Raw genomic sequence first — 26,993 nt, 5'->3', positions numbered from 1 at the left:
TTGAAAATAATTATTTCATCAGAAATACAATACACATACTCTTAGAGAAATAAAAATCAATAGATTAAGTGAATCCACTGCCAATTAATGAACTGATTAGAAATTATCTTGGCATGCAGTAAATCTACAATGTCATCTAATCAATTAATTTGAAATCTACAATCTCTTCTAATCAATTCTTTGGAAAATGAGCAGCCAAAAGCATAAAGTACTGAAAAAACAGGTATTGAAAATTTAAGTCTTCAAACAAGGTATTCAAAAAAGTCGAGAACAAAATGGCAAAAAGTACAATGTCTAAAAAATAAACAAGTCACATTATCCTTATACCCTTAAGAGAAGTTCCCAAAGGATCATTTCTTGCATTATGCAAATCTCCAGAAAATATTTAAGTCATAGGTGTCTGCAGCAGGTTCTCGCTGCATTCAATCCATACCCCGCATACATCCAATGTAAATGATTAACTGTGAAGCCTTCTGGTGAGAAATCAGCTGTTGAACTAACTAAAAACATAGTACAGGTAAATATGGCTTTCCTGTCCTTGCATTGTGTGCCACTTGGCATGGTTCCAATCAAGTGAGACAAAATATACATGTACTGAAAATACAAGGTCATGGGTGTATGGAGTAGTGCTATCCAACTACCCAGGGAAAACAGTCAATATACTGCAATATTTACACTTAATTGATTCAATCTGGTGTTCTAATATGTGCCCTCAAAACAAAAATATGTGTATTCAACCTGGGAGTGGAGATAAATCAAGAGTCCTGTGAGGGACAGCTTAGGAGTTGAGCAATGACTTGTAGGTAGTTAGAGGGTTGCTGTTTCAAACCTCATTGTTGATGGGAAGTTTGAAAACCCTTGAGAAATGTAATTAGCTTCTGCTCACCATGTCAGAACCATCTTTCCTGGCAAAAATAGCTGAGAAACAGCTAATGTTACTTGTTGAAAATTAAAAGTCACATTAAATACAAATTAAATGTATTATTAAACTGTGCTGGAATCAATTTTGTAGAGAATGAGATACTTTTTATATATATAATAAGCCATTATTTTCAAGATGCGTTAAGTAATCAAATTAGCAAACAAATTTGATTTCCTCTGATTCAAACGCACTATAAATTCTGAATAATAAAGACACAGTCCATGGCAAATGGTGATCTTAAAAGTGGAGGAATTTAGTGACACTGTCACAAATTGTCAGCATAGTTTATTGTCATCGAATTCATCACAATAACTGTATTGGGTCAAAACTATAAATTGGCTATATCATATTAATTTGAGATACACACACACACACACACACACACACACACAAATCCATCCAATTCACTGCAAATACTAATTTAGTATATTTTTCTCTTCCATAAAAATCAGCCATGACCTCAGCATTACTTAGTTTCAACTGAGATAAGTTTTTCAGATTAAACAGCAACAGTATACACTATACTTTATCAGTGAGGATAAAAAGCACTGGAATTTTCCATGACCTGTAACCTTCGTGTTGGCACTTGGTTTGGCATGTGTCTTCTTTTACCTTTTTGGAAAATTACTAATTGCTACATAAACAGTGACATTATAACAATGCCAGTGTAGCAAGAATCCCTAGAAGAGACTGATACACTCCTGACCAAAAAGAATTTCCAGGAATTAGTTGTGTTTTCTTCTAACTGCTAAGTGTTGAGACTATCTGGTGGCCCTAATAGATGCAAGCCTGGCACCATTTAAACTTTGGACCAACTAGACATCATAAGAAGTCTTTTGATAAAATCTCATGATATGACTATCCATTCAAGACGAATAATTACAAGATTTTCAAGATGGCTGCTATGGTGGCCATATTGCATGTCATATTAGCACCATTTTCACATAGGGCCAACTCAACATCATAATTAATCTTTAGGTGAAAGATTTATGTCAAGGTGACTGTCTATCCAAGGGGAGTAATGATAATAAGGTTTTCAAGTTGGATCCCATGGTGGCCAATTTGGAAGTAAGATTGGCATCATTTTCATTTATGACCAATAAGTCTTTTACTGAAAACTCCATGTCAATATAATATCCAGCCATGAGGATTTTCAAGATGGCTTCCATGGTGGTCGTATTGGAGGTCAAAAAGGCACCATTTTTTATTTAAGACCAACTAGACAACATAAGAAGTCTTTCAGTGAAAACCCCATTTCAATAGAACCACCCATTCAGGGTCAGGATTGATAAAAAAATGTTCAAAATGACCAAAATGGCAGCCATACTGGCTTCAGATCAGCACTATTTTCAATTAGAAACAACTAGATGACAAAATGCCTTGAAGCAAAAGACTCATGTTGCTACGACCATCTGTTTAGGAGTAATAGCTATAATAAGCCTTTTTTTAATGGCTACTGTCACAGCCATACTGACAGTCTCAGGGGCACCATTTTATTAGACCTTGTGATGAATGCGTCTATAAAGTTTGGTGGCAATCCTCATAGTAGTTTAGAAGAAGTATCAATAATAAAATGGTACTTATGGACTAGGGACAATGGACTCAGGACAATGGACTTGGGACAATGGACTCAGAACAATGAACAAAAAGTTGCTACATATGCTCTTTAAGTCTACGAACAGCAGAGCTAAAATTATATAGCAATATCACAGCTCCCAATAACATCCTTGCACGACACCTGAGTATTTATAAAATTACATTAACCATGGATTCCATTGACAAATTTACAACTGAACAAAGCTTCTAATGGCATAACACATTATATTCCCCATGACATATTAAATCCATGTTTTTTAATCTTATTTCTGCTGTTTTTTTAACTGATAAATATAAAATAATTATATCCCCAAATTACTGAGTGAATTGAGACATAAAGAGAAATGATGTTATTGTGTAAGAAAAATGCTTTGCAGAAGCGGATATCCTATCTCTCCAATAAGAAACCAAGATATCTTCACAAAAGGAATAATAGAATGATGAGTAATTTGCTCACATAAATATAGCCCAACCTCTGCTGCATCAAACCCCTACCCCAAGATGGAGATCAAAGTCTATACAAAAAAAAACAACAAAAAATAACTCTTTTAAAAATCCTGTTAGTAAAATGACTGGTTAACATGCATATCTTCTGATGATACAAATAATCTGTACTAAGTTTCACAACAACAGCAGCTGCTGCATTAGCAAAATTCTGCCATACATTTCATCCAGTCATAAGTCAGAAAGGGTAATAACTATTACAAGGGAGCACACAAATTTGCTACTAAATGCAGAATTGTAAGAATACAACCTGTATAAATTTATCTCCTAAATTTTCTATCATGTTGATTTTACCCGTTTTACCATATCCCAATAAAAGTCCCTTCTAGAGGTATGAAAAATATATATGATCTCTTGCACATGATCAAAGTCATCCAAGATCTTGATGATATAAACCTATTTATGTCCTGCTACTGTATAACAAGGATTAATAACAAGTGGTTCTACAGGACACAGGCTGTAACACAGGTCCTACTACTGTCTCACAAGCAAATAACAAACAGTTCAAAAAGATACAGGATACATTATGTCCTGCTACTATATAATAAGAAGTAAAACAAATAATTGTGCAGGACACTTGGTATATATGTCCTACTCTTGTCTCACAAGGAGTAATGTCAAATGGTTTTGTATTACACAGGCTACATTATGCACTCCTACTATCTCACAACAAACAGTTTTGTATGACACAGGCTACATTATATCCTACTATTGTCTAACAAGGAATAATGACAAACAGTTTTGTACGAAACAGGCTACATTATATCCTACTATTGTCTAACAAGGAATAATGATAAACAGTTTTGTATGAAACAGGCTACATTAATTCCATTAGTGTCTAACAAAGAATAATGATAAAATTATTTTTACAACACAGGCTACATTATGTCTTACTACTGTCAAACAAGGAATAATGACAAATGGTTTTTGTATGACACAGGCTACATTATGTCTTACTACTGTCAAACAAGGAATAATGACAAACAGTTTTTGTATGACACAGGCTACATTATGTCTTACTACTGTCAAACAAGGAATAATGACAAACGGTTTTTGTATGACACAGGCAACATTATGTCTTGCTACTGTCAAACAAGGAGTAATAACAAGGTTTTAAATGACAAATGGTTAGACAGGACACAGGATCCATATGTCCTACTAATTGTCTAACAAGGAGTAATAACAAGGTTTTAAATGACAAATGGTTAGACAGGACACAGGATACATATGTCCTACTAATTGTATAACAAGGAGTAATGACAAGGTTTTGAATGACAAATGGTTAGACAGGACACAGGATACATATGTCCTACTATTGTCGAACAATCCAAATTGTCCCTTTAAAGTAATAATAATCAAGGTTTCTACTGACTGAAATTATTTATCACAATTTGTAAGTGCATCAGTACAGTAATAAAAAAAATTAATGACTGCAATAATAGTAGTAATAATATCAATAATAATCAGAAGAAGAAGTAGAATTGTAACATACCCTTGCTGCAGCTATAAACATTTCCTCCAGATCTGAACCATCCTTGCCCAGAAGCTGAGTGGCAATATCATAATATTTATGGCCAGCCGAGGGAACACGCTTCCTGCCTCCCATCCCAACTCCTCCCTGACCCTCTGGGGTCTGTTCTGGTTCAGTGCTAGGGTTCTCAGGCATGTTTTCATGGCATCAGATGTAGCAATATATCCATCTTGGCTATACAGACCCACAATCTGAAATGGTCACATTAGTAATTATTACAATCATGTGATATACACATAATAACTATACATAATTTGAAGCCAATCACAAAACAGCACAGATGTATATCTACCACACATACTGTGGTGGCAAATCTAGGTCTATGCTGTTTATCATGCTAATGATTTCCAGCAAAATGGGTAGGTCCTGATCTGCCACTCTAGAATGGAACAGCAGATCAGGATCTACAGTGCATGCTGTGCATCTCACTGATCCGTTCAAGCATAGAGGGCAGACTATTAAATACCACTATCACATGCAGCAGCATAATGGGTCTATGATGTTCATTCTACTCATTAGTTCAAGCATACACGGAAACCCTAATCTTCCACTGCAATATGTGACATCAGATTAGGATCTATGCTGATGATTCAACTTATTATTTCAATATTACTGGGTAAACCCTGGTCTGACACCACAGTATGCAACAACAGGTCAGAGTCCATTCTGTATAAAATTGTTTACGTTTCTTACAGAAGCAAATGCAGTTAGCTTATTTACAGATGAGATTGTGAAATTCTGGGTGACTTTGATAAATTGTTATCAGTTGTGTTGTTGTAATACAGAAAAAGTAGGATGACCAAATAAGTCAGACTATCAGGACCAGACTGTATTTAAATATATATTACGCTAGAAGTAGTGGTGAAAATTGGTCAAAACTTAAAGGCATGACTGGGTTGTCATAAGCAATCAAGCATCAATTATAATCATCTAAATATATTTTCTATATCTTTTTATAGGCAATAGCATTTTACACATACATGTACTTAGTAAGAGTTAAGATGTCTTTGCCCCATCAAGATGAATGGTTTTACCAGCATATTTCTTGTCAGCCATGTTGTTGGTGCTGTACTAACAACAAATGGTTATATTAACTGGAATCTGTTATTCATATATTTTAAAAATAATTGTTCATATATCTGACTTCAGAAAGCCATAATCAAATATATGGTCATTTGATTTTTTCCAATGAATCTTCAAATACTTTTATTAAACACCACACTAATAACAGTTACTAAATCAACCAATCAATAACATGCTATAAATATTACTAGACTCCAAAGATCTAATTTTAAAATTGAAATTGGAGTACAATAGATGTATCACTCTGAAATGAATATTTAATTCTCTGACCGATTTATATCTTTTGTAATGGATTCCACATTACAAATATTTTATATTTTATGACTGGTATTTTATATATATATATATATATATATATATATATATATATATATATATATATATATATATATATATATATATATATACATATATACATACATACATCTGAAGAAAATATTTCAAATTTGAAAATAAGTCCCTTAAAATATGTACTCTCTGGGTTTATCTAAAAAAATATTCCATTCTTGAAGATGAGCAACTTTATTACTCAGTATATATCTTGTTACATATGTTGTTGTATGTATCAATATATACATACATCAATACATACATACATATTACTCAGTATCTATCTTGTGACATATGTTGTTGTATGTATCAATACATACATACATACATACATACATACATACATACATATTACTCAGTATCTATCTTGTGACATATGTTGTAATTGTATCAATACAAAGGTGGAAAATGAGGCAAGCATGCTATTTACAGAAACACAATTAATTATTCTATTAAACATTTAAAACAGAAAAAAAAACCACAGTGAGTTCATAAATACAAATTCTACAAAATTATATTCACATATCAACACATGCCTTAATAAATGCAAGCCAAAACGGACAAAAATCCCCAACTAACAAACATTCTTGATGTCTCATTGGGGGTAAGCAGCTGTTACAAACTACCTAGAATGTACCACTATACATGTCTAAGTTGTCTCCTTAGCTTTAATGAGTTAAATAAGTCTGTTAAAAAAAAAAAAAAATCAGATCATACATATGAGTTTTGTGGTAATATATGGTATTAACATTCTGTTACTACAAAAGATCTGACAGTTACAGGTCATCTACAGTCAGCACCAGGCCTCACCCTATATGCCTTATGACAGCATTAGCATGAGAAACTAGTGTGCACGTGTTTTCACTGTTGTGGTCAGTTGTTGTTGTGGGGTTTAACACCATTTTTCAGCACACAATAGGATATGCATCCATAATAGTCACTTGTATCACTAAGAGAATGAATCCAAAATAAAGTGTGTGTGTGTGTATGTTGTGTGGTTTAATGCCATTTTTCAGCACACGATAGGCTATACATGGCGGCCAGTATTAATGGTGGAGGATGAACCTGGGAAAACCCTGGGAAGAACCACCGACCCACGAGAAGCTACAGGCAAGCTTTCTCACATACCCACATTGGCTGAATCCTAGACTCAAACCCAAGCAGACTGAGGTGAGATGGCAGTGATCCGTAACGGAGAGCGCTTTAGACCACTCGGCCACTCTGGGTCCCATGGTCTGTTGTAATCTAGCCATTAAAGTAGTTAGACCAAACCATGTTTTGTGTTATTTAGCAAAACATAACACATAACATAACCAATCATATTCAGAGAAATAATCTACCCTGAAAGTGGAGAACCTAAACCAAAACAAAAGTTACATAAATTTGATGGCGACACTGTTTATGATATTGTTTGGTCTGTTTGTTATTATGATGAGCTTACGCCTCATGAAATTTACTCAGAATAATAATTTCTTACATTAAATACTGATATTACTGTACCTAATTCCAACAGCAAACCACATAGATCCTGGTCTGCTATTGCATAATGTGCAAAAAGAAGAAGAAGATTGCACCAACCCAGATATGCCTGTGCATGATACAAAGGGTGATCTTGGGCAGTGTAGTTTGCAGTTGGAATGAACTTATAAGCAAGTATCATATTCATTAACTATTACTGAATGGAAAGGTTATGGATTTTGAATTGTTTTCGGTTCTTGGTTAAATGTAACAGCAGTTTTTAAGCTACTCAACAATCATACTGTGCATCAACAATCATACTGTACATCTGCATTGTCATACTGTACATCTACCCATTTATTTTACTTGATGATTAAAGTCAATCTCGGATATAAGCCTTACTTGATAATAACCCAAACTAAAATTCCTAAAGATTAATATAAACCACAGATTATTTTCCTAATTAAAGGTTTCCATAACACCAGTTCTGCTAAACAATTTGGTTTTAAAACTTAATTTGTGACAGTAAATTCAAAATTAATATTTTCAATTGTGAGAATCTTGTCCCATAAATATAGTCTAACTCCTCCTTCTTCAACTAACCAATCCTTCAGTTACTTGAATAGAATCAAATGAAAAATAATAAATTTATTAAAATTCATGCAAGATTAAACCATATTATCACAAAACAGGATTTATCCGATATAACTGCAGCAACAATTCAAATCACCTGGGCAAGAGTTGACTATATTACAGACGCCCTCAAGTCAAGCTTTGTTGTTCTCATCAGCCACACACAACTTGAGCAGTGAAAAAGCAAAATTATTGGGACAAAAATTCATCCATTTCATGCTATGTTACATGTTTTATTAATCAATGAAACAGTTACAGTGCCGTGGTTTCATTGATTTCATGCTATTGTTAGGTGTTAGCAGGACCTTTATTCTGCCATCGGTCAGGATTTACAATAGACATTCAATGAATATCCACGACATTTGCAGCAACCACTGAACTGATCAGTGAATCATGGGACAGCTACCTTGCTTTTCCACCAGAAAAGAATTATCATTCTCTGTTCATAAAGAGACAGAATAACAAACTGAAGTTTTTGCATGTTACTTGGAAACAAAATATATTTTATTATACATGTAAACCTATAGTTTTCTGGACATTTTTTTTACATACAAGTAAATATTTTCTTTTTAACTGATACACACAATTTCTTGCACAGAAATATAAACAGATTTAGTTGACTATTACCACATCTAATACATTTAGACTGGAAGATAAGACACAAACATATACTCCCTTATAAGTGGAGTCCAAGTGCCAACTCCACTTACCTAGATCTGCTGTTGCATAATGTGCTGGCAGATTTGGGTCTGTGCAGTTGGTTAAGAGTAATCAGTGGAGCTAACAAACACACACCCTGATCTGCATGTTGCTACATATCAGGATCGTTGTTGTTGTTTGCAATTTGACTCCACTTATAAGCAAGTACATATGGTATTCATGTTTATTGATTATAATGTCAAGACATGAAATGAAACTAAAGCAGTACAAAAGGTCAAATAAAGTTCAATCCAAGTTCTTATCTGACCTCTGTAAGGCTATATAACCTACATGTAAATCTGACCATAAAAACTGAGTTGACTGACAGTATGATATTCAGTTCAAAGCAAGAGTTTTGTGTGTGTGTATGTGTGTATATATATATATATATATATATATATATATATATATATATATATATATATATATATATATATATATATATATATATATATATATATATATATATATACCCCAAGTGGCATGACAAAAAAAAAGGGATTAAAAATTAGACAAAACTGAAAAGACCTCCAGAGCCGCATTTGGCAAACAATTGAGGCTTCAGCCACAACCATTTTATTTCTTGATGGACTGCCCCTTCATAGGACCAATCAACAAACACACAGCCAGGCTGTGCAATGAATAGAAGTTTGATGGACTGCCCCTTCATAGGACCAACCAACAAACACACAGCCAGGCTGTGCAATGAATAGAAGTTTGATGGACTGCCCCTTCATAGGACCAACCAACAAACACACAGCCAGGCTGTGTAATGAATAGAAGTTAGATGGACTGCCCCTTCATAGGACCAACCAACAAACACACATCCAGGCTGTGCAATGAATAGAAGTTTGAAAATGGTAAATACCATCAAGCCTCAGCTAATACAGCTGGTAAACCAAACACAAAATTTGTTCTCTGTGCTACATTTCACTGACTGTCTCCAGTACAACATACCTATCCAACCTCACCCATGTGTACACACCAGCAAGATACTTATGCTCCTCTTCTAACACTTGTATTCTCATTATTCCCACTATGAAGATTAAGTCATATGGACAATGTTCTTTTGCATACCAGGGCCCAGCAATGTGGAATGAATTGCCCACTGAACTTTGACACAAAGACACAGTGATCCCATTCAAGAGTGCTCTTAAAACTCACCTATTTTGACTGCATGAACAGACTTAAAGACCTAATAATGTTTCCTTACCTTAAATATTTTCAGTATGTTTTCTGTTTTCTAATTTCATGGTGTTTGTTTTTTAACAATCATATCATTGCACATGTTTTTTTAAGTGATGTCTAATGTTGTAAAGCACTTAGAGCTTCTAAAGATTAGGCGCTATACAAAGTCCTCATTATTATTCATTATTATTATTAAAGAGTTCCAAAGGGGAATTAACCTTGAGGGGAAAAGTTTGTATTTAAAGACAGATTGTATACTGACTATATTTCAGAGAATGATTTGGTCTTTAATTAAAAGATGCAGAGAGAAGGAATTTAGTGTTTAGATGTCTACAAGGTTGTTCATGAATTTAGTATAACATAGCAAACTGTTGTTTGGTTCTCCTGGTTTCCACTGACTGCCGGTCAACTTATTCAATGACCTCACTAACACTGATTCTACTGTGGTATTTTGCACCATCTTAACTTTGCACTTATCCCAGTCTCAACTTTGCACTTATCCTGGTCTCAAATTTGCACTTATCCTGGTCTCAAGTTTGCACTTATCCTGGTCTCAAGTTTGCACTTAACCAAGTTTCAACTTTGCACTTATCACAGTCTCAACTTTGTACTTATCTTGCTCTCAAATTTGCACTTATCCTGGTCTCAGATTTGCACTTATCCTGGTCTCAAATTTGCACTTATTCATTCTGGTTAGTGTATGACTGCAAACAGTAGCACTGTACGCTACACTGGAATGGATTAGTGTAAAAATGCTTTGGCTTATCAACTAAAACTTAAATAGCACCAAAGGAACTGATTTTTTTCAACAAAATGAAAAGGATATCCAGTTGAATGGAACAACATTCCCTGAGACAAATTAGGCTCTTAGCGTTTCTTCTGTTCATAATCAGTGTCTCAAACGGATGAAATCCTTGGACAGTCAAACAATTATAAATTATAAAAATAACTCCTGCCATTTTCTGTTCATAAATTTTTAATACAATATTTTGTATACATGCTTGTGTGCCAACAGATGTTTGCTTGTGCATGTGTTTTGAGCTTGAGTGTTTGATTGATTTTGAAAATAATTTAATAGTGTCAAGCTAAATGCATCATATTGTGTTGCATATCCTGCATATATTATAATCACTTATAGGATGAGTCAAACTACAACTGCACAAACCCAGATCTGTCATCGCATACTGGACTGGCAGAGTATGTGCAGCTTACTAGGAATAGTCAGTAAAACAAAATAACATAGACCCTGATCTGCAGGAGCTTTATGCTAAGGCAGATCATAATCTTTGTTGTTTGCAGTTTGAATTGACTTATAAGAGAGTACATACAGTACTGCACAAAACTGTGGACCTCAGGGTAGCTCAGCTCTCTGACTGATTCATCTTCTTGAAATATACATGCGGTCATCAGTATTATTGATATTATTATTATTATTATTGTCAAGAAATCATCATTCATCAATATGCTTTAGTAAATAAAACAAGTATATACAGTAATTCAAATCAGTTAATATTTTAATCAATGTCAAGTTTGTTGTGCAATGTATCAAGTAACAGTGGCAATGAACTTGATGGGCATAGTAAACTCTTCTCATACTCTCCAACTTACCATATATATTCACTTATAAGTCAAAATATGCTGGCAGATCATATTCTATGTTTTTTGTTCTCCTGATTACTCCAAGAAAATGCACAGACCCAGATCTACTGGCACACTATGCAGTTTGCATTTCAATCTGACTCGTACATGCACATTTTTAAAAAAAAAATGTTGTTCTATATTTCCATGCAAGACATAACAAAAGTATCATAAAAGTATAACTATACAATGACATTACATTGTGGATTTTAGGGTACATTGTGGATTTTAGGGGAAGTTAAACTGAGGTTACATAATACCACACTAAATGCATTAAGCACATTGTGATGTGCTTAAGAATTATCAACTGCACAATGATGATATCAATAAACAGTGTCCCCATAACATGCACATATTAGAAGAGTTAGCTCCTTTTATCTGTCTTGAGTGATCTCCACTTTGGATTCTCTCTCTCTCTCTCTTTCTCACACACACACACACTAAAATGTGCAAGATCGGGGTGGGGGGCAGATAAATATTCATTAAAATCAAACGGTAACCAGCCAAAAGGCATGCATGATGGTACTCTGGTATCCATGGCAGTGGGTACAAATATTTACCATTCTACAAAATCAGTGGAGTTGACATGGTGCCACATTTGTGCCAAATTACTGTACTTCTTTCATGATAACCCCCTAAACCCAGCTGAAACTCACTGAAAAAATTGAGAATGGGTGTACCATTGGAATTACTTTCCTCATATCAAAATTTCAAGTTGGGCTGTCTTGCCATAAAAAAATGGGCCTATCATTGGAGAAATGCAAAAGTTAAAAGAACCTGTAAGCTTCTAGTAAAAGTTGGGGTTTGTACTAGCTGGAAGTTGGACATTTTAAGTAAAGAAGTACAGCAGCCAGGACCTACCAAATATATTACCACAAAACCTGCTGTCCAACCCACGGCTTGATTTTAAATGGCTCACCAGAGCTCGAGCAGCTATACAGTCATTACTTTTCAGTTTTCTGCTGCGTCCCTCGGCTTCAAGAAGAAAAAAAATTCCATGGCCCATGGTATCAAAAAGGTTGGACAGCACTGCCTTAGCCCATATATTATAGGGCTAAATTTAGTTATTTCAGGTGCTATGGTATTTATATTAGTTTTAGAAGAGAAGATATATTTGTGTATAAATTTTCTAAATTCTCTACATAAATTTAATAACAATATAATGTCTATGATAGAGGAGTAACTCTACAGTCACTGTTAGATTTAGAGGCAGAGATTTGGGGTCAATACTATGTTATCAGCAGCTATTCAAATGATATGGTGTCAAGTTACAGTCCAGAGAAATTGAAACAAAGGAGTCAGTAGGACAGTTGGAAGATGTGTTTGTAAAGCTAATTAAAATCAATTATAGCAAGTTTGCCTTAATACTTAAACATTAAAATTAGTGACCAGCTGAACGGAAATTTGAATCTCTTTTAGTAGGTATAAAGTGCTTAAAATAGAGTTGGGTAGTTATAGTTTAATTTTGAATTAAATTGCTCAAAAAGGATTAAGTTTAGAAGTAATTTCATACTCAAAATAATATTTCTGTAAATTCTAACACACAGCATCAGTGGGAAAAGAGTGTGTATGGAGAGTACATATAATGGCTTTATTGGTATTTTGGATTACAAAATTTAGATTCTGTGCATTTTGATATGTAGATTAGAGTTAGATAAAGGGACTGCACCTAACACAATCAGACCAGAAGTTTAGTTTAGAATAGGTCTTCAGGGAATGTTTTCTCTGAAGTCTGCTAGGATTGTTTAAAAAGCCAGGTCAAACATAGTGCAGGTTCTTCTTTTGGTTTATGAAGTCCTCTTTTGACAAAAGCTCTATCCACAAAATCCTAATCTGATCCTCTGATTACCACCATCAAAATTCAAAACCAAAAAAAAAAAACTAACAGGATACAAAAAGTATACAGGGTACCTGATGCCCAGCTGATTGGCACCTTTTCGGAAAAATAAAAGTACACCATGTACACAAAATTCCAATCTTTTGTTAAAAATAATAAAGAAAATTATACAACTCGAACAATTTGGAAAATTACATAGGTGGCTCACATATTATTGGGAAAGTAAGTGTCCAATAGTAAAACTGGAAGAAAATGTTATCGTACGAGTCTCAGCGTTCCAGGGCATACCAGCATCCAATGGCTCACAGCGTCACGGGGGTCCCTTTCCTCTTTGCCTCGCCTAGACATGTCCAAAATCTCAAAATTAAGGAGTGCAACATTGCACATAAAAACGGGGCTGTGGTGGCACAATACCCACAGACCCGACTAATTAAGAATCCTGACCTTCAGGACTTAACTGGTCACAAAAGCACTAGCTGTGCAGGCAGGCGATCTAAATTTATTATCGTATCGTAGTGCAAGGAGTCACCATGAAGAACTAGAGGTAACAGAATTCCATTAAATGCAGAAAAGAAGAAACCCTCTTGCTTTTGACTAATTCCCCATAGCACAGTTACATCAAAAAGACATACATGGAATTTCTTAGTTACGAAATATTGTACTGAAAACTCCTCCAACCCAATGCTGAACTGACAAATAGTCAACAATAATTATTGCAAGAAGTCTTAATATGTCAATAAATGCATGAAAAACTTGAAATACCATATATACTCACTTATAAGATGAGTCTCATATCAAACTGCACTGACCCAGATCTGACACAGTCTAATGCACTGGCAGAAATGGGTTTGTGTAATTTGTTAGGAGTAATCAGTAGAAAAAACAACACAGACCCTGATTGGTAGGCACATTATGCTGCTGAAGATCATGATCTTTGTTGTTTGCAGTTTGACTCAACTTCTGAGTGAGTATATATGGTATAAGTCAGAAGCGAGTCATAAAGGATCAGATAGTTCAGTTAGTAAGCTGGTTCCGCAGTGCAGAGTGAGTCATTTAAGTTTTGGAGTGGAGATAAAGTTGAGTTAAATAACTGAGTTCAGCTCATTAATCTTTAATGAATGACTCATGGTACTACTTCAGTTCCAACAGTAAACTTATGGAAACAATTTTTATTTAAAAATTCAATAAATTTATGCTTCTTAATGCTCATAATTTAACCTATATTTATCAGCCTTGATGACATTTCTTAGGACACACTGATGCAATGATGTCAATGAATTAGCAATAAATTATACTGAATTCATGAGCATTGAATTATCAATACATTATATTGAATTCATTCATTATAATGAATTCATCAACAATGAATTATCAGTACATTATATTGAATTCATGAACACTGAATTATCAATACATTATTCTGAATTCATGAGCATTGAATTATCAATACATTAAAATGAATTCATAAACACTGAATTATCAAATACCATATACTGAATTCATCATCACTGAATTATCAATACATTATACTGAATTCATGAGCACTGAATTACCAATACATTATACCAAATTCATGAATATTTCAAATACGGTACTAAATGCTGTAAAATTTATTCCAGAAATGAAGCATAATGATAAATAGATTTTCTATCAGCCATAATGTTTGTTTTTAAAATGTTTTAAAGCTGATAATAATATATGTGAGTATGTGTGTGTCTGATTTGGATTTTTAATGTTGCTTTAACAATTTTTCAGTCATATTGATATGATGTCTGCAGTGTGACAATTTATAGTGATGTCTAGCACTGGGACATCATGCCTAAGATATGTAGCATGATGTCCCACCCAGTCACATTATCCTGACACCAGGCCAACCAGTCCTAACACTAAAGTCTTAATGCTGAGCGCCAAGCGAGGCAGCTGTTGGTACCATTTTTGTAAGTCTTTGGTATTACTCTGCCTGGGATCGAACCCACGACCTACCACATTGGAGGCCACTGGAGTGGTGAGCACCAAGTGAGGTAGCTGCTACTGTACTACCATTTTTACAAGGCTTTGGTATGACTCGGCTTGGGATTGAACCCGCAGCCTCCTGCATCCAAGGTGGATGCTCTAAACACCTAGACAACTAGACTGGTGTCAGATGATAATACATGATACATCAAAAGATGCACATGATAATACTTGATACATCAAAAAATGCACATGATAATAGATGATACATCAAAAGATGCACATGATATTGCATGATACATTAAAAAATGCACATGATAATACATGATAATATATGATACATCAAAAGAGGCACATGATATTGCATGATACATTAAAAGATGCACATGATAATACATGATAATATATGATACATCAAAAGATGCACATGCACATGACAACACATAATACATCAAAGATGCCCATGATAATACATGATACATTGAAAGATGCACATGATATTACATGATACATTAAATGATGCTTATTATTCGTGTCCACAACGAATACACAATTAATATGTATGTATGTATGTATTCTTTATGCTGCATTTTTAAAATTATTTGTTTACTGTTGCAATCTAACATTCTGAGCATGGCATATATAAAATCCATAATTTTATATGATAAGCATCAGAAATAAAGAGACCAATATGTGTATGTTAAACACCTATCTTGCTCATTACTCATTAAATTTGGAAGGTGCTTACAATAAATGCCAATCTGATTAAAATCTACTTATAATAGGTTCATATGACTCTCGCTCTAATGTCCTGCTGACCTTTGCAATTCCTGGTCCAGGTATACGTTTTGTAACCCATCAGATAAAGCATTGCATTTCATATTAGAGAGACTTACCAAGTATTATTAGAAATAATATTTTCCAAATTAAGTTTTTTACTTTCATCATTTTAAAAGTTTTAATTTGATATTTGAATTGAAAGGTCAATAGATCATGACCTTGTATCATTGTCCATCACATATCTGTTGTGTTGGAGAACAATAAATAATTTAAAAATTATGTTACTCCAAAGAAAATTAGATTTTTTTTATACAATTACTATCTTGTTTATAAGTTAGTTAGTTGATGATTCTGACAGGATCTCATTTATTTAACACAATGACCTATATATCATATTCATTCATTCTCCAAATAAACTGCCAAAGTTGCCTTCAGTCCAATAGTTCTTCCACTACAAAAATGTATATTTTTTGGTAAATTATAAGTTCCATCAACATTTATTATGTATTATCTATATTTGAGAAACATAAACAGAACTACTGCCTTTCATTTTCTTGTTTATTCATGATTTGGCCAAGCTAGATGCAGGATTTAATTTAAATCAATACTTGTTTCCATACCTCTACAAAATGATGAGGTTAAGTACTGGCAATAAGAAAGGAGCCATCACACTAATAATTAATACAAACTCTGCCATATCAGTTAATAATATAATAATGCAATCTCTGAAAACATTAAGGTTGTGACAAAAGATGTTTCTGAAAATACGTATGCGCAAAAACGCAAAATAAACGAAGCCAAATGTAAACAATTTTAAGAAAGCTGATAAAAAATAGTTGGTCTCTTTAATGAATAATGCACGTGTACCTGTTTATTTTGGAATGATTTTTTTCTTCTTCTCCAAAACAGGACTTCATTGATGTGTATGACCAATGAAGGGATACTATAGTTTCATACTGCCTTTGCAAAATTCAACTTGCATATTGCTTTTGCAATATTCAGCATGTTAGTGTATTTGTAAAAAAGTATATAACCACACGTCACCATAACACCTTTCAATTGCATTACATGTTACCATTACTTATGTAAACCATGTTCTCAATTCTGCTACCTGAATTGTCAATAATACTAGCTGGAAGAAAAACAGTTCAATTGATCTGGTTGCTGTCCCTGGAATAAGAAATTCCTTTTCATGTGTCAATTATCATCACACTTGGGAACAGGTGCACATTCATTGTACAAACTATATGCACTGCAGATGGAAGGTCAGTTCTGGGCAAGTCTGTTCCAACTGTCCTATATGCTAGCTTATAAGTCGAGTCCAACTGCAAACAATAAAGATCCCGAACTGATTTAATTTGATGCACCTGCAGATCAGGGTCTATGCTGTTCTACTAGTTACTCCTAACAAACTGCAGGGGCCCAGATCTGCCAGTGCATTATGCAACAGCAGATCTGGTTCGGTCTTTCTTTTACTTGGACTTGACTTATAAGCTAATATAGATGGCATTCATGTAATCGGCTGTAATGGTATCAACCAGTAATCTGGTGTGTATTTTCTAATAATAACTGCAACATTTTACAAAGAGTAAAGTCATGTTCATCCAAGGTGTGTTCTATTCTCTCTCATTTTCATTGAATGCCAATAAATTAGAAGGCATACAAATACCAAACCTAAAAAAAGAATTAAAAATGCTCCAACATGCAGATGATTGCACCAACTTTATAAGACTGGGGAAATGCTATAAGCATCTAGTAGAAGAATTTGAAAAATTTGGTAAAGCGTCGGGTTCCAAAATAAACATCGACAAGACCAAAATCTTAAAAATAGGTAACTGGAGGGGCAACCACCCTAGATTACCCCACCTACTGAGAGACACAGTAAAGGCTCTAGGTGTTTACTTTGGTAAAAAAGAAGCTATAGAAAACTATAAACATATTATCAACAAAATAAGAGAAAATGTGAACATCTGGGCCATGGCGCCATTATGTATCATGGAGCGGGCCCAAGTGGCTAAGACTTATTTATACTCAAATATTAACTATATAATTAAATCCATAGAGATGGATAATAAAATTTTAAACAAAATAGACTATGAAATATTAGATTATATATGGAATCATAAAATGCATTATGTTAAAAAAGAGACATTATATAGGGCCAAAAGAAGAGGGGGCTTGGGGTTGCCGAGCCCCCTACTACTAAAATTAACTAACATAATCAATAGATTAAAAAAATTACAATCAGACCCGGCTACAGCATGGGAAGAACTGTACATCTACTGGTTCGACTTCACCTTGAGAAACCGACCAGAGATATACAAAAATAACAAATTAAAAAAACAGCAAACTTCACCAAACTACATACGATTGCCCAATGTGATAAAACATAATAGGATAATGTTAATAATGGAAATTTGCAAAAAATATAAGTATAACAAAAATGACATTTTATTCATAGAAGTAGACTACGAAAACAAAATCGTTCTAAAAATTATAGACTATATAGTGACTATGATGATATCCTGTGGACAGGTGATAAAGATTTTTAAATAAGATACGTGGTACAAATAAGAATATTAACCACAATACGAACTGTCTACATCTTATGACGAACAGATACTTATGTCAGGCTGACATAACACAATTTATGTTGGAATTGGGGGAGAGAGGGGGAGGGAGGAATCGGTATTACAGACTGAAGGGTCGAGTAGCGCAATTGCAAGCCGATGCCATACCCATACCCCCACCTCTCAACCCACAATAGCCATATTTCAAAGAAAATTATAATTCAAATATTTCAATAAACCCAGATAACCTTTTTAAAAAAAAGAAAAGAAAGAGAAAAGGAAAGAAAGAATTCTTTAATTAATTGTTTAATTTTTTTTTTTTTTTTTTTCTGAAAGAAATTCTAAAGACATATATAGTAAGGGATACAGGGAAACTATATGGGGAAGTAAAAGGCGATAACATCATGGGGCTAAGTCACATGGCGCTACGCGAAGTGGACAGGCTCATGAAAGAGTTTTTGAAAACACCCCATGTAGAACATAAACAGACAAAACAGAGACACAAATACATACTGGATAACACTTAGTTTTAAAACCCTACTAACTTCTTCTATATCTTAAAAACCATACCACTCCCGCACTGTATGGTTGACCACTACACAGTAATGTGGTCTCATAAACAATTTTGGATCTTTCAATAAAGAATAATCAGATAAATTAAATAAAGGAGGCCTAACTCAACCCAGGAGAAACACATAGAGAATAAAGAAGTGTGGACCTTGGATCGAGCGTAACCTACCTATCAGCATCCTTAAAAACTATTACGAGAACGACACATATTATCACTCGAATAATACAATAGGAATTTTTTAAATAACAAAATCTAAATAGTACAGTGTACCGTCGTCAAAATTCAAAAACCATAAAACAATTTAAAAGATAAAATATAACATATCATAATGGATCTTAAATCCAAATTAGGAAGAAATACAACTGGAAAAGATATTTGATCTATACTTGCTGTCTCAAACATACAGAAAATATAACATACACACAATATAGCACCACTACATATAGCAAACACTGAGACCTAGGCGACCTCTAGCAAAGGTCACAACAATTTCAAGGTAAGGAACTTCGAGCAAGGTGAGGGAAACCATGTTCGGACGAACTACCCTTTAGATAACACTAAGGAAACATAAATACCCCATCAAAAATTCTAAAAACTAAATTTTTTATATAAAATTTTGTTTTTAAATAAAACATACAACACATCTGAGGGGGAAACACACAAACATAAAATAATTTTTATTTTTTTGGAAATGGATGGGCATCTGTCTGGTGCCCCCCCCCCCCCCCAAGTAAATTCGAACTTACACAATCATAAAAATGTTTATTTATTCAACTGTTGAATTGGGCAATTTTAATAGTAACAGTTTTGTGTAATGGACATGGATTATGCATTTATGGTTGCACATTTGAAGCATTTATATAGAAATATGGTAGTTCTAAAAGATTTGTATTTACAGCAACTCATGTATAGCTTCCAGAAAAGGACAAAGTTCATAGAAAATTCCATTTTATAACTATACATGGAAGACATTATTTTATGAAAAGAAACAGCTGAACTGGGTTGTTGTTTTTGTTGTTGATGGTGACAGTGATGTTACAAATAATGAATCCAGACTTTCTCTTATGATTATAAAAAAACACAATTCTAAACAATCCAACAGCAGAATCTTACTCAGGAGCAGATTTTGAGAAAGCAATGAAGTTGGAAATCAAGAAAATGTAGCCAAGTTTAGTGAATGATTATGCAGTGAACAAAGGAAACAACAAAATGGAATGAAAGGGTCTGAGTTTACAGCCTATACAACTCCTTGTCTCCATCATGTGACTAAGATGTTATTAGTAGTTTTATTGATAAAAGGGATCATAAGAGAACAAAAAAACCTAATTAATTGTAGATCTGAAAATGAAACCTGCTTTATGGAGCAAATTTTGAAGGGTCAACTGTGAGATGGAGGAACTTTAATACACACACAAAGGGAAAATTTTGGAATGTATGACTCCCTATCATCCCTTTCCTAGCCATCTAGTCTATCTCCAGGCCAGTTGACCTTTATGTTTATTACATAAAAATCCATGTTCCTAAGGAGTTGAAAACATTTTAAACATTTTAGGTAAACAAACAAAGGGGTTATCAGTAATCACAGGGAACAAAGAAATCTAAGTCTTCAGAATTTAAAGTCTCCAGTAACTGATGCATTATTTTCAACAAGCAGAAAGCCAACCTCAACTGTGACTGATAACTTGACAACATTGTTCTGATGGGTATAATGGATTCCTAGCTCAGTGGTTTCTGGTGATAACATATCCAGACATTTACCATCAACATGGGTTTCTAACATAAATAAAAAGCATTATTTTTGATATTATTCACATGCAAGCTTGAATTTCATAAAGAAACTTTGATGGAAACACTTGGATTGCAGGATATGATATACAGGTTGTCCTTGTTGCTGTGGGTTTAATGCCATTTTTCAGAATATAATAGGCTATATATGGTAGACAGTAGATCCAGTGAAGCAAGAACCCCAGAAAAAGGCATGAACCCATGGGAAGTTACTGACAAGCTTTTTCACATACCCGAAGTGGCCAAACCCTGAAAGACCTGAATAAACCCCAACAGAGGTGACATGCCAGTGATCTGTAAAGGCAAGTACATTAGACCACTTGGCCACCTGGTCCATCTGTTATACAGGTAATTAAAGATGAAGTTCACAGAGGGACTGGGTGTCTATCAATAGAAGAAGTCTGAGTTAACTTGTATGGCATTGTTCCAATGAAATAAACCAGACCCCAACCAACCTTGACGTTTGATATGCTGTATAAGTAACTAGCCAATATTCATTAAAGCCTGACAAAAATGTGCTTGCCAGACTGGATTTCTAAGGCATCAAAATAACTTTATCAGTACATCCTAAATACTAATTATATCATGTTACTTAATCTTCATCAGGATTTAGTGCAACTAATAATTAATACCTGAAGCATTAAGACTGCCATCTTTAAACCTGACTCAGACTTAAACATAAGGCTCAAGGCAATTAAGATATCAAATAATAGTGTGTAACATTACAGACAAAAATAATGAAGCAAATCTATTTTTGTTGTTGATGTAAATCAAGAATAAAGCTACCCAAGCTTCATCAAAAAGCAGGAAAATATCAAATGGTCATATTAAGATAAACTTATACTGGTACCATAAATACCAGCTTATAATTCTAACCGCAAACAACATAGACCCTGAACTGCCACAGCATAACATGTTAGCAGATCAGGATCTATATTATTAGTTTTACTGATTAATCTGTCAGAACATTACGTGACAGCAGAGCTGGGTCAGTTTAGTTTGCATCTGGACTCTACTTATGATTAAGTATAGTAGGTATATATGCAAATAAGTTGATGCCCTGCTGATAAAACCTGTCTCATTACCAACATACACAAGAAAAAAAACATTTTTTCCAGGTAACATCAATTAATATCCCAAAACATTATATCAACGCTTCTATAAAGTAGTTTCTTAAATAGGTATCCCTTTTTCAGCATTTAATTGTTAAAAACTTGCATATAATTTAATTAAATCAAAACCATACTACCATAACATGCAGTGCCTTAAAAAGTAAAAAAATCTCTGGAAAAATAGAGAAAAATGTGGATCAAAATATCAACTTAATACATAAATCAGACTTCACTTATAGCCCCCATGTTGGAGGCATGTGTCATAAAACAAGTTATGTTCTCAAAGTTGTTTTTTTCTGAATGGTAAATGCACAGTATAGAGAAGTGAAGAAACTAGGCTCAGTTTTCACCTGCTTTTCTACCATGACATGTTTTAGTTCTTCTAGACAAAGGTGTATGTAGATACTCTAGAAAACAGCATTCAAATGCAGGGGAAATTAATTTTTGGAGAAAGGCCCCAACTTCCTTTTAACAAAATGTCAAGGTCTATAATGACCTTAATTCTGTAGTGAAATAAGTACATGCCAAACCATTTCATATTTTATACGATGAAATGATCAGTTCATCGGTTTGTTCTCAAGAAAATATCCTTGAAGATGCATAACCCTTCAAAAAGATGGCTCTGCATTTTACATCCTACATTTATCAAGACAACACTACTAGTGCATGATCAGTGATTAATGGTGTGAAAATGTAATTAAGCTTGCGACACTTTGCAAAAGTCAGCTACATAATTTTTTCTTCTTTTATCCCAACATATTTTTTTGTTCAGCAAATATGATGGGCAGAATTAGTTCTTTCTTAAATTCTACAAATCAAAGCAGGATTATGTTTTTTTTCCAGCTGTTTGTTGTCAGTACAATATTTTCCAAACAATCTAAAACCACCCCCAAATTAAATGGCCATTCCCTCAAACAGTAAACTTGTAAACAACTGATCTAATAAACAGTCACTGATTATTGAATATAAATGAATTTATAGTGCTAAATAATCCATGCCCTGTCAAAGGTACAGACAGACAGCAGACTGGTTCAGCATAAATCTTATAATAGGCCTTCTAACTTTCTGAATGTGAAATAGATCAATCCAGGTCACATTTATTGTCTGACTTTAATCTGGTCCAGAACAGCTGATTTATACTGGCCTGATGCAAAGACACATGAAAACATGACTGGCAGAAGTTGTCGTCATTGTTATAGGGTTTAACATCATTTGTCAGCACAAGATAGGCTATACATGGAGGCCAATATAATTGGTCAGAGGAAGAACCCTGGAAAACCCCGGAAAGAACCACCGGCCCACAAGAAGCTACTGGCAGGCTTTCTCACGTACCAACGTTAGCTGAGCCTGAGACTCGAACTAGTGCAGACAGAGGTGAGATGGCAGTGATCCGTAACAGTGAGCGCTTTAGACCACTCAGCCACTCGGTGGAAGTGTAACACAAGAAGAATCTAAATCCACATTTTTGTGTTTAGCAATTTTCGGTACTGAACATTGATCATGCATATTTTTCCAGCTGCAAAATTCTTGTTGCATTTGTTGATTTACAATGATGATTTCTAAAACAAAAAAAATGTAAATGCAAGCAAATAAATAAACAATCTTAAAAATAACTCATTCTTCTGGGTAAACTATTAGTTTTATACCTTTGTTGTGAATAATTTTTCATGTATGGCTGTTATTTGTTCATAGGCAACACTTAATCATGTAAAAAATAAATGCAGTAGATGACGATCACTGGTTTTAAACAATGAACTGCTAATATTTCCAAACTGATTCCTCCTCACTTTCATGCTTGCATTATTTTCTCCATATTTAATAATGATCACCCTGCATGCATTTTTGGACATGGTTTACAAGACTATTTTCCTTGGTATTTTCCTTCAAATTTACAGCAAAAAAGCAAATTAGTTATGTATCTATGCAAAAAGTGGACAGTGAATTAACTACATTGTTGAGCAATACTGACAAACGAGTAAAATTAGGTCATGCAACCATAGTTCACTTTTGGAAAATGGTGGGAGACAACGTTTCTAACAATATTATTATTTCAAGTTCCTCATTTACTGAATTACAAGCACCATACTTGGTATCTGGGGTGGTGGCTGGGTAGTTGTTGTGGTTGCTGATGAAATTGTGGGGTTAATGCCATTTTTCAGCACATGACAGGTTATACATTTCAGCCAGTAAAACTGGTTGAGGAAGAACCTGGGAAAACCCAGCAAGAACCACAGACTCACAGTAAGCTACTGGCAAGCTTTTACACACACCCAATGCAACTACAGGACTGTTGATCATACAATGATTGATCAAAACATGTTGATCACAAAGACGAATGATCACAAGTCTATTGATATCACGATAATAATCTTAACAGTTCAATCACTCGATGTATGCAGTAGAAAAGCAATGCCTTGAAGATTTTTTTACCACATCGGCATAACCATAAACTGATAATTGCTCTAACAACTCTTATCATGCAGTGCCATGTATTGTTCTACACAAGTCACTCCTTGAAGAAAAGCTGCTCATTGCTTCATACTGTCATTCATTAAAGTATTCAGGAATTTCCACATGGCTGGATCAGGACAAATTGAAAGAGGGAAAGCAGCATGTAAAGACATACTTCGAGTGTGTTAGTGGTACATGCTAGTCCATCTGCAGCAATTTTTCATTGATTCAATGAAGGAATTGGAAATGTACCCATATCAACAGCAGCATCACATTTATGTTTGTTCACAATAGCTTAAGAATCTTACATGTGTTCAAATGATGGAATCAATTCTACAAGTAAATCAAAAGGCTTCAGGAATATCATCTTTTGATATGTGTGCTAAAACAGTGAGACATCTGACCTAGTCACAAATCATATCATTTATTTTGCACTCCACTTTTATTCCAATTTCACTGACTTTACAACTGATGCTCTGTGACAGATTAAAGTAGCAGTGAGTTATTGTTGTATTCATGAACTCCTCGCTGAAGGCCCCCACTGAAGCTGTTTTGAAGTCAGTCAAATTCAGATTTGGTTCTGCCACTGATACCAAATGTTTGACCTCTTTTAACATAAAGATGTTAATAGCACATATTTAATTGGGCAGAAGACAGTACATGGATGCTGGGTTGATGCCAGTCACAAACTGGAAATGTTTCCTGTAGAGCTCGCTGAACAAATCAGGAATGAACTTGAACGTTCTATCAGCTATCCAGATGGATGCTAAGCAGGGTCAATGTCCAGTTAACTCATGGCATCCCATTATATGTATTATAATATGATTGGGGCATGCACCAGAGTCATACAGCATATTCTTTACAAATTTCTCTGAGATAGTAAACAATATGGAGGAAGCACTCAGTCAGATGCGAATACTTTCTGTTCATAATGACACAGATGTCTGTTCACTGTCTTTGGACATAAGAATACTATCCAGAAGAGTCAATGCTCACCGTCTTTGGACATGAGAATATTATCCAGAAGAGTCAATGCTCACTGTGTTTGGACATGAGAATATTATCCAGAAGAGTCAATGCTCACTGTGTTTCACTTCGACTTGCTAGTTTCTTGGTTAAATACTCATTTATCTCATGGCTCATCAGACAAGTACTGTTGCAACGTTCCCCTAATGTCTGTGCCCTGAGTTGTGTTGCTCAATGATTCGTGTTCTTTCAGATATGATAGTAGCTCTGCACTTACCTATTCAATAGTTACATCAACACCATTGTCCTTCAGTGGTGAGATGGTGATTCCACAATCTGAAGCCTCCTTGTATTAAAATCTTCTTTAGTTACGGCAAAACTCTGTATGTTCCTTCTTCCATTTCTTTAATGAATGTAGTTAATATGGGCTTAACAAAACTCTATTTAAACAAGACAGATTCAGTGTCATACTAACGGCTTCAAAGATAAACAACCATATAAAAATATAAACATGAAAAATGACAACCTACTGTCAAAGCTATGTCCGCAACATTTCTGTAAAGAACCAATTAAGTGCCAACCATGTTTTGATCTCTGACCTGCAAAAGTATTTGTTCTGTTTTTAAACTCAATTTGAAGCAGATCTTCTTTTAATTATTACATTAAATATGTCTTTTGTATCCAATCAAATAAAGGGTTGGAATAAAAATGGTTAATGAGATATGATCAAACATTAAATTACAATCAGTATTCATATGATCAATAACTTTTATGATCAAAAAGGTTATAACCAGATGACCAATGATCTATGATCAAAAAGGTTATAACCAGATGACCTATGATCTATGATCAAAAAGGTTATAACCAGATGACCTATGATCTATGATCAAAAAGGTTATAAACAGATGACCTATGATCAAAAAGGTTATAACCAGATGACCTATTATCAAAAAGGTTATAACCAGATAACCTATGATCAAAAAGGTTATAACCAAATGACCTATGATCAAAAGTCCAAATGCTATTCAAGCTGTTCCTTTCCCATCATGCAGCATCATTTGGGCATTCTGTCCCCATTCCATGCATCTTACAGACATAAATTACTGTATAGTCACTCAGCAGTTCTGCCTTGACAATTCTGTCATTCGGTCATGGTGTCAATTCTGCCTCATAGATACATGCTTCCCTACCATCTTATCACTGCTAACCTCATGCAGCAGAAGGTAAGACCCAAGAAATGCCACTGATACATAAATATATACTATTCAATCATATAACAGTTGTTTTTTTGTCTTTTTTCTTTAAATAAACTACTTCTCGTATATTTCTTCATACACTATAATGTATCTTATGTACAGATCACCTGTCTGTCAGTCCATCAAGCTG

General features: G+C 34.3%; 1 protein-coding gene across 1 annotated transcript in view; it reads right to left on the bottom strand.

The window, feature by feature from the left end:
* LOC149785686 (uncharacterized) overlaps positions 1-26,993 on the bottom strand; it is a 140,638-nt gene that overhangs the window by 93,898 nt on the left and 19,747 nt on the right. The window contains exon 3 of the mRNA XM_089979524.1: positions 4,515-4,744. Within this exon, the coding sequence (XP_089835650.1) occupies positions 4,515-4,688 (174 nt within the window). The 5' untranslated portion in view covers positions 4,689-4,744. The remainder of the gene's footprint in view (positions 1-4,514; positions 4,745-26,993) is intronic.

This window comes from Sinohyriopsis cumingii, chromosome 13 (genome assembly GCF_028554795.1).
Source record: "Sinohyriopsis cumingii isolate HCF-2022 chromosome 13, ASM2855479v2, whole genome shotgun sequence".
In the NCBI taxonomy this organism is placed as follows: domain Eukaryota; kingdom Metazoa; phylum Mollusca; class Bivalvia; order Unionida; family Unionidae; genus Sinohyriopsis; species Sinohyriopsis cumingii.
Note: the sequence above shows the minus strand (reverse complement) of the source record. Positions and strands in the feature narration are given on the sequence as shown.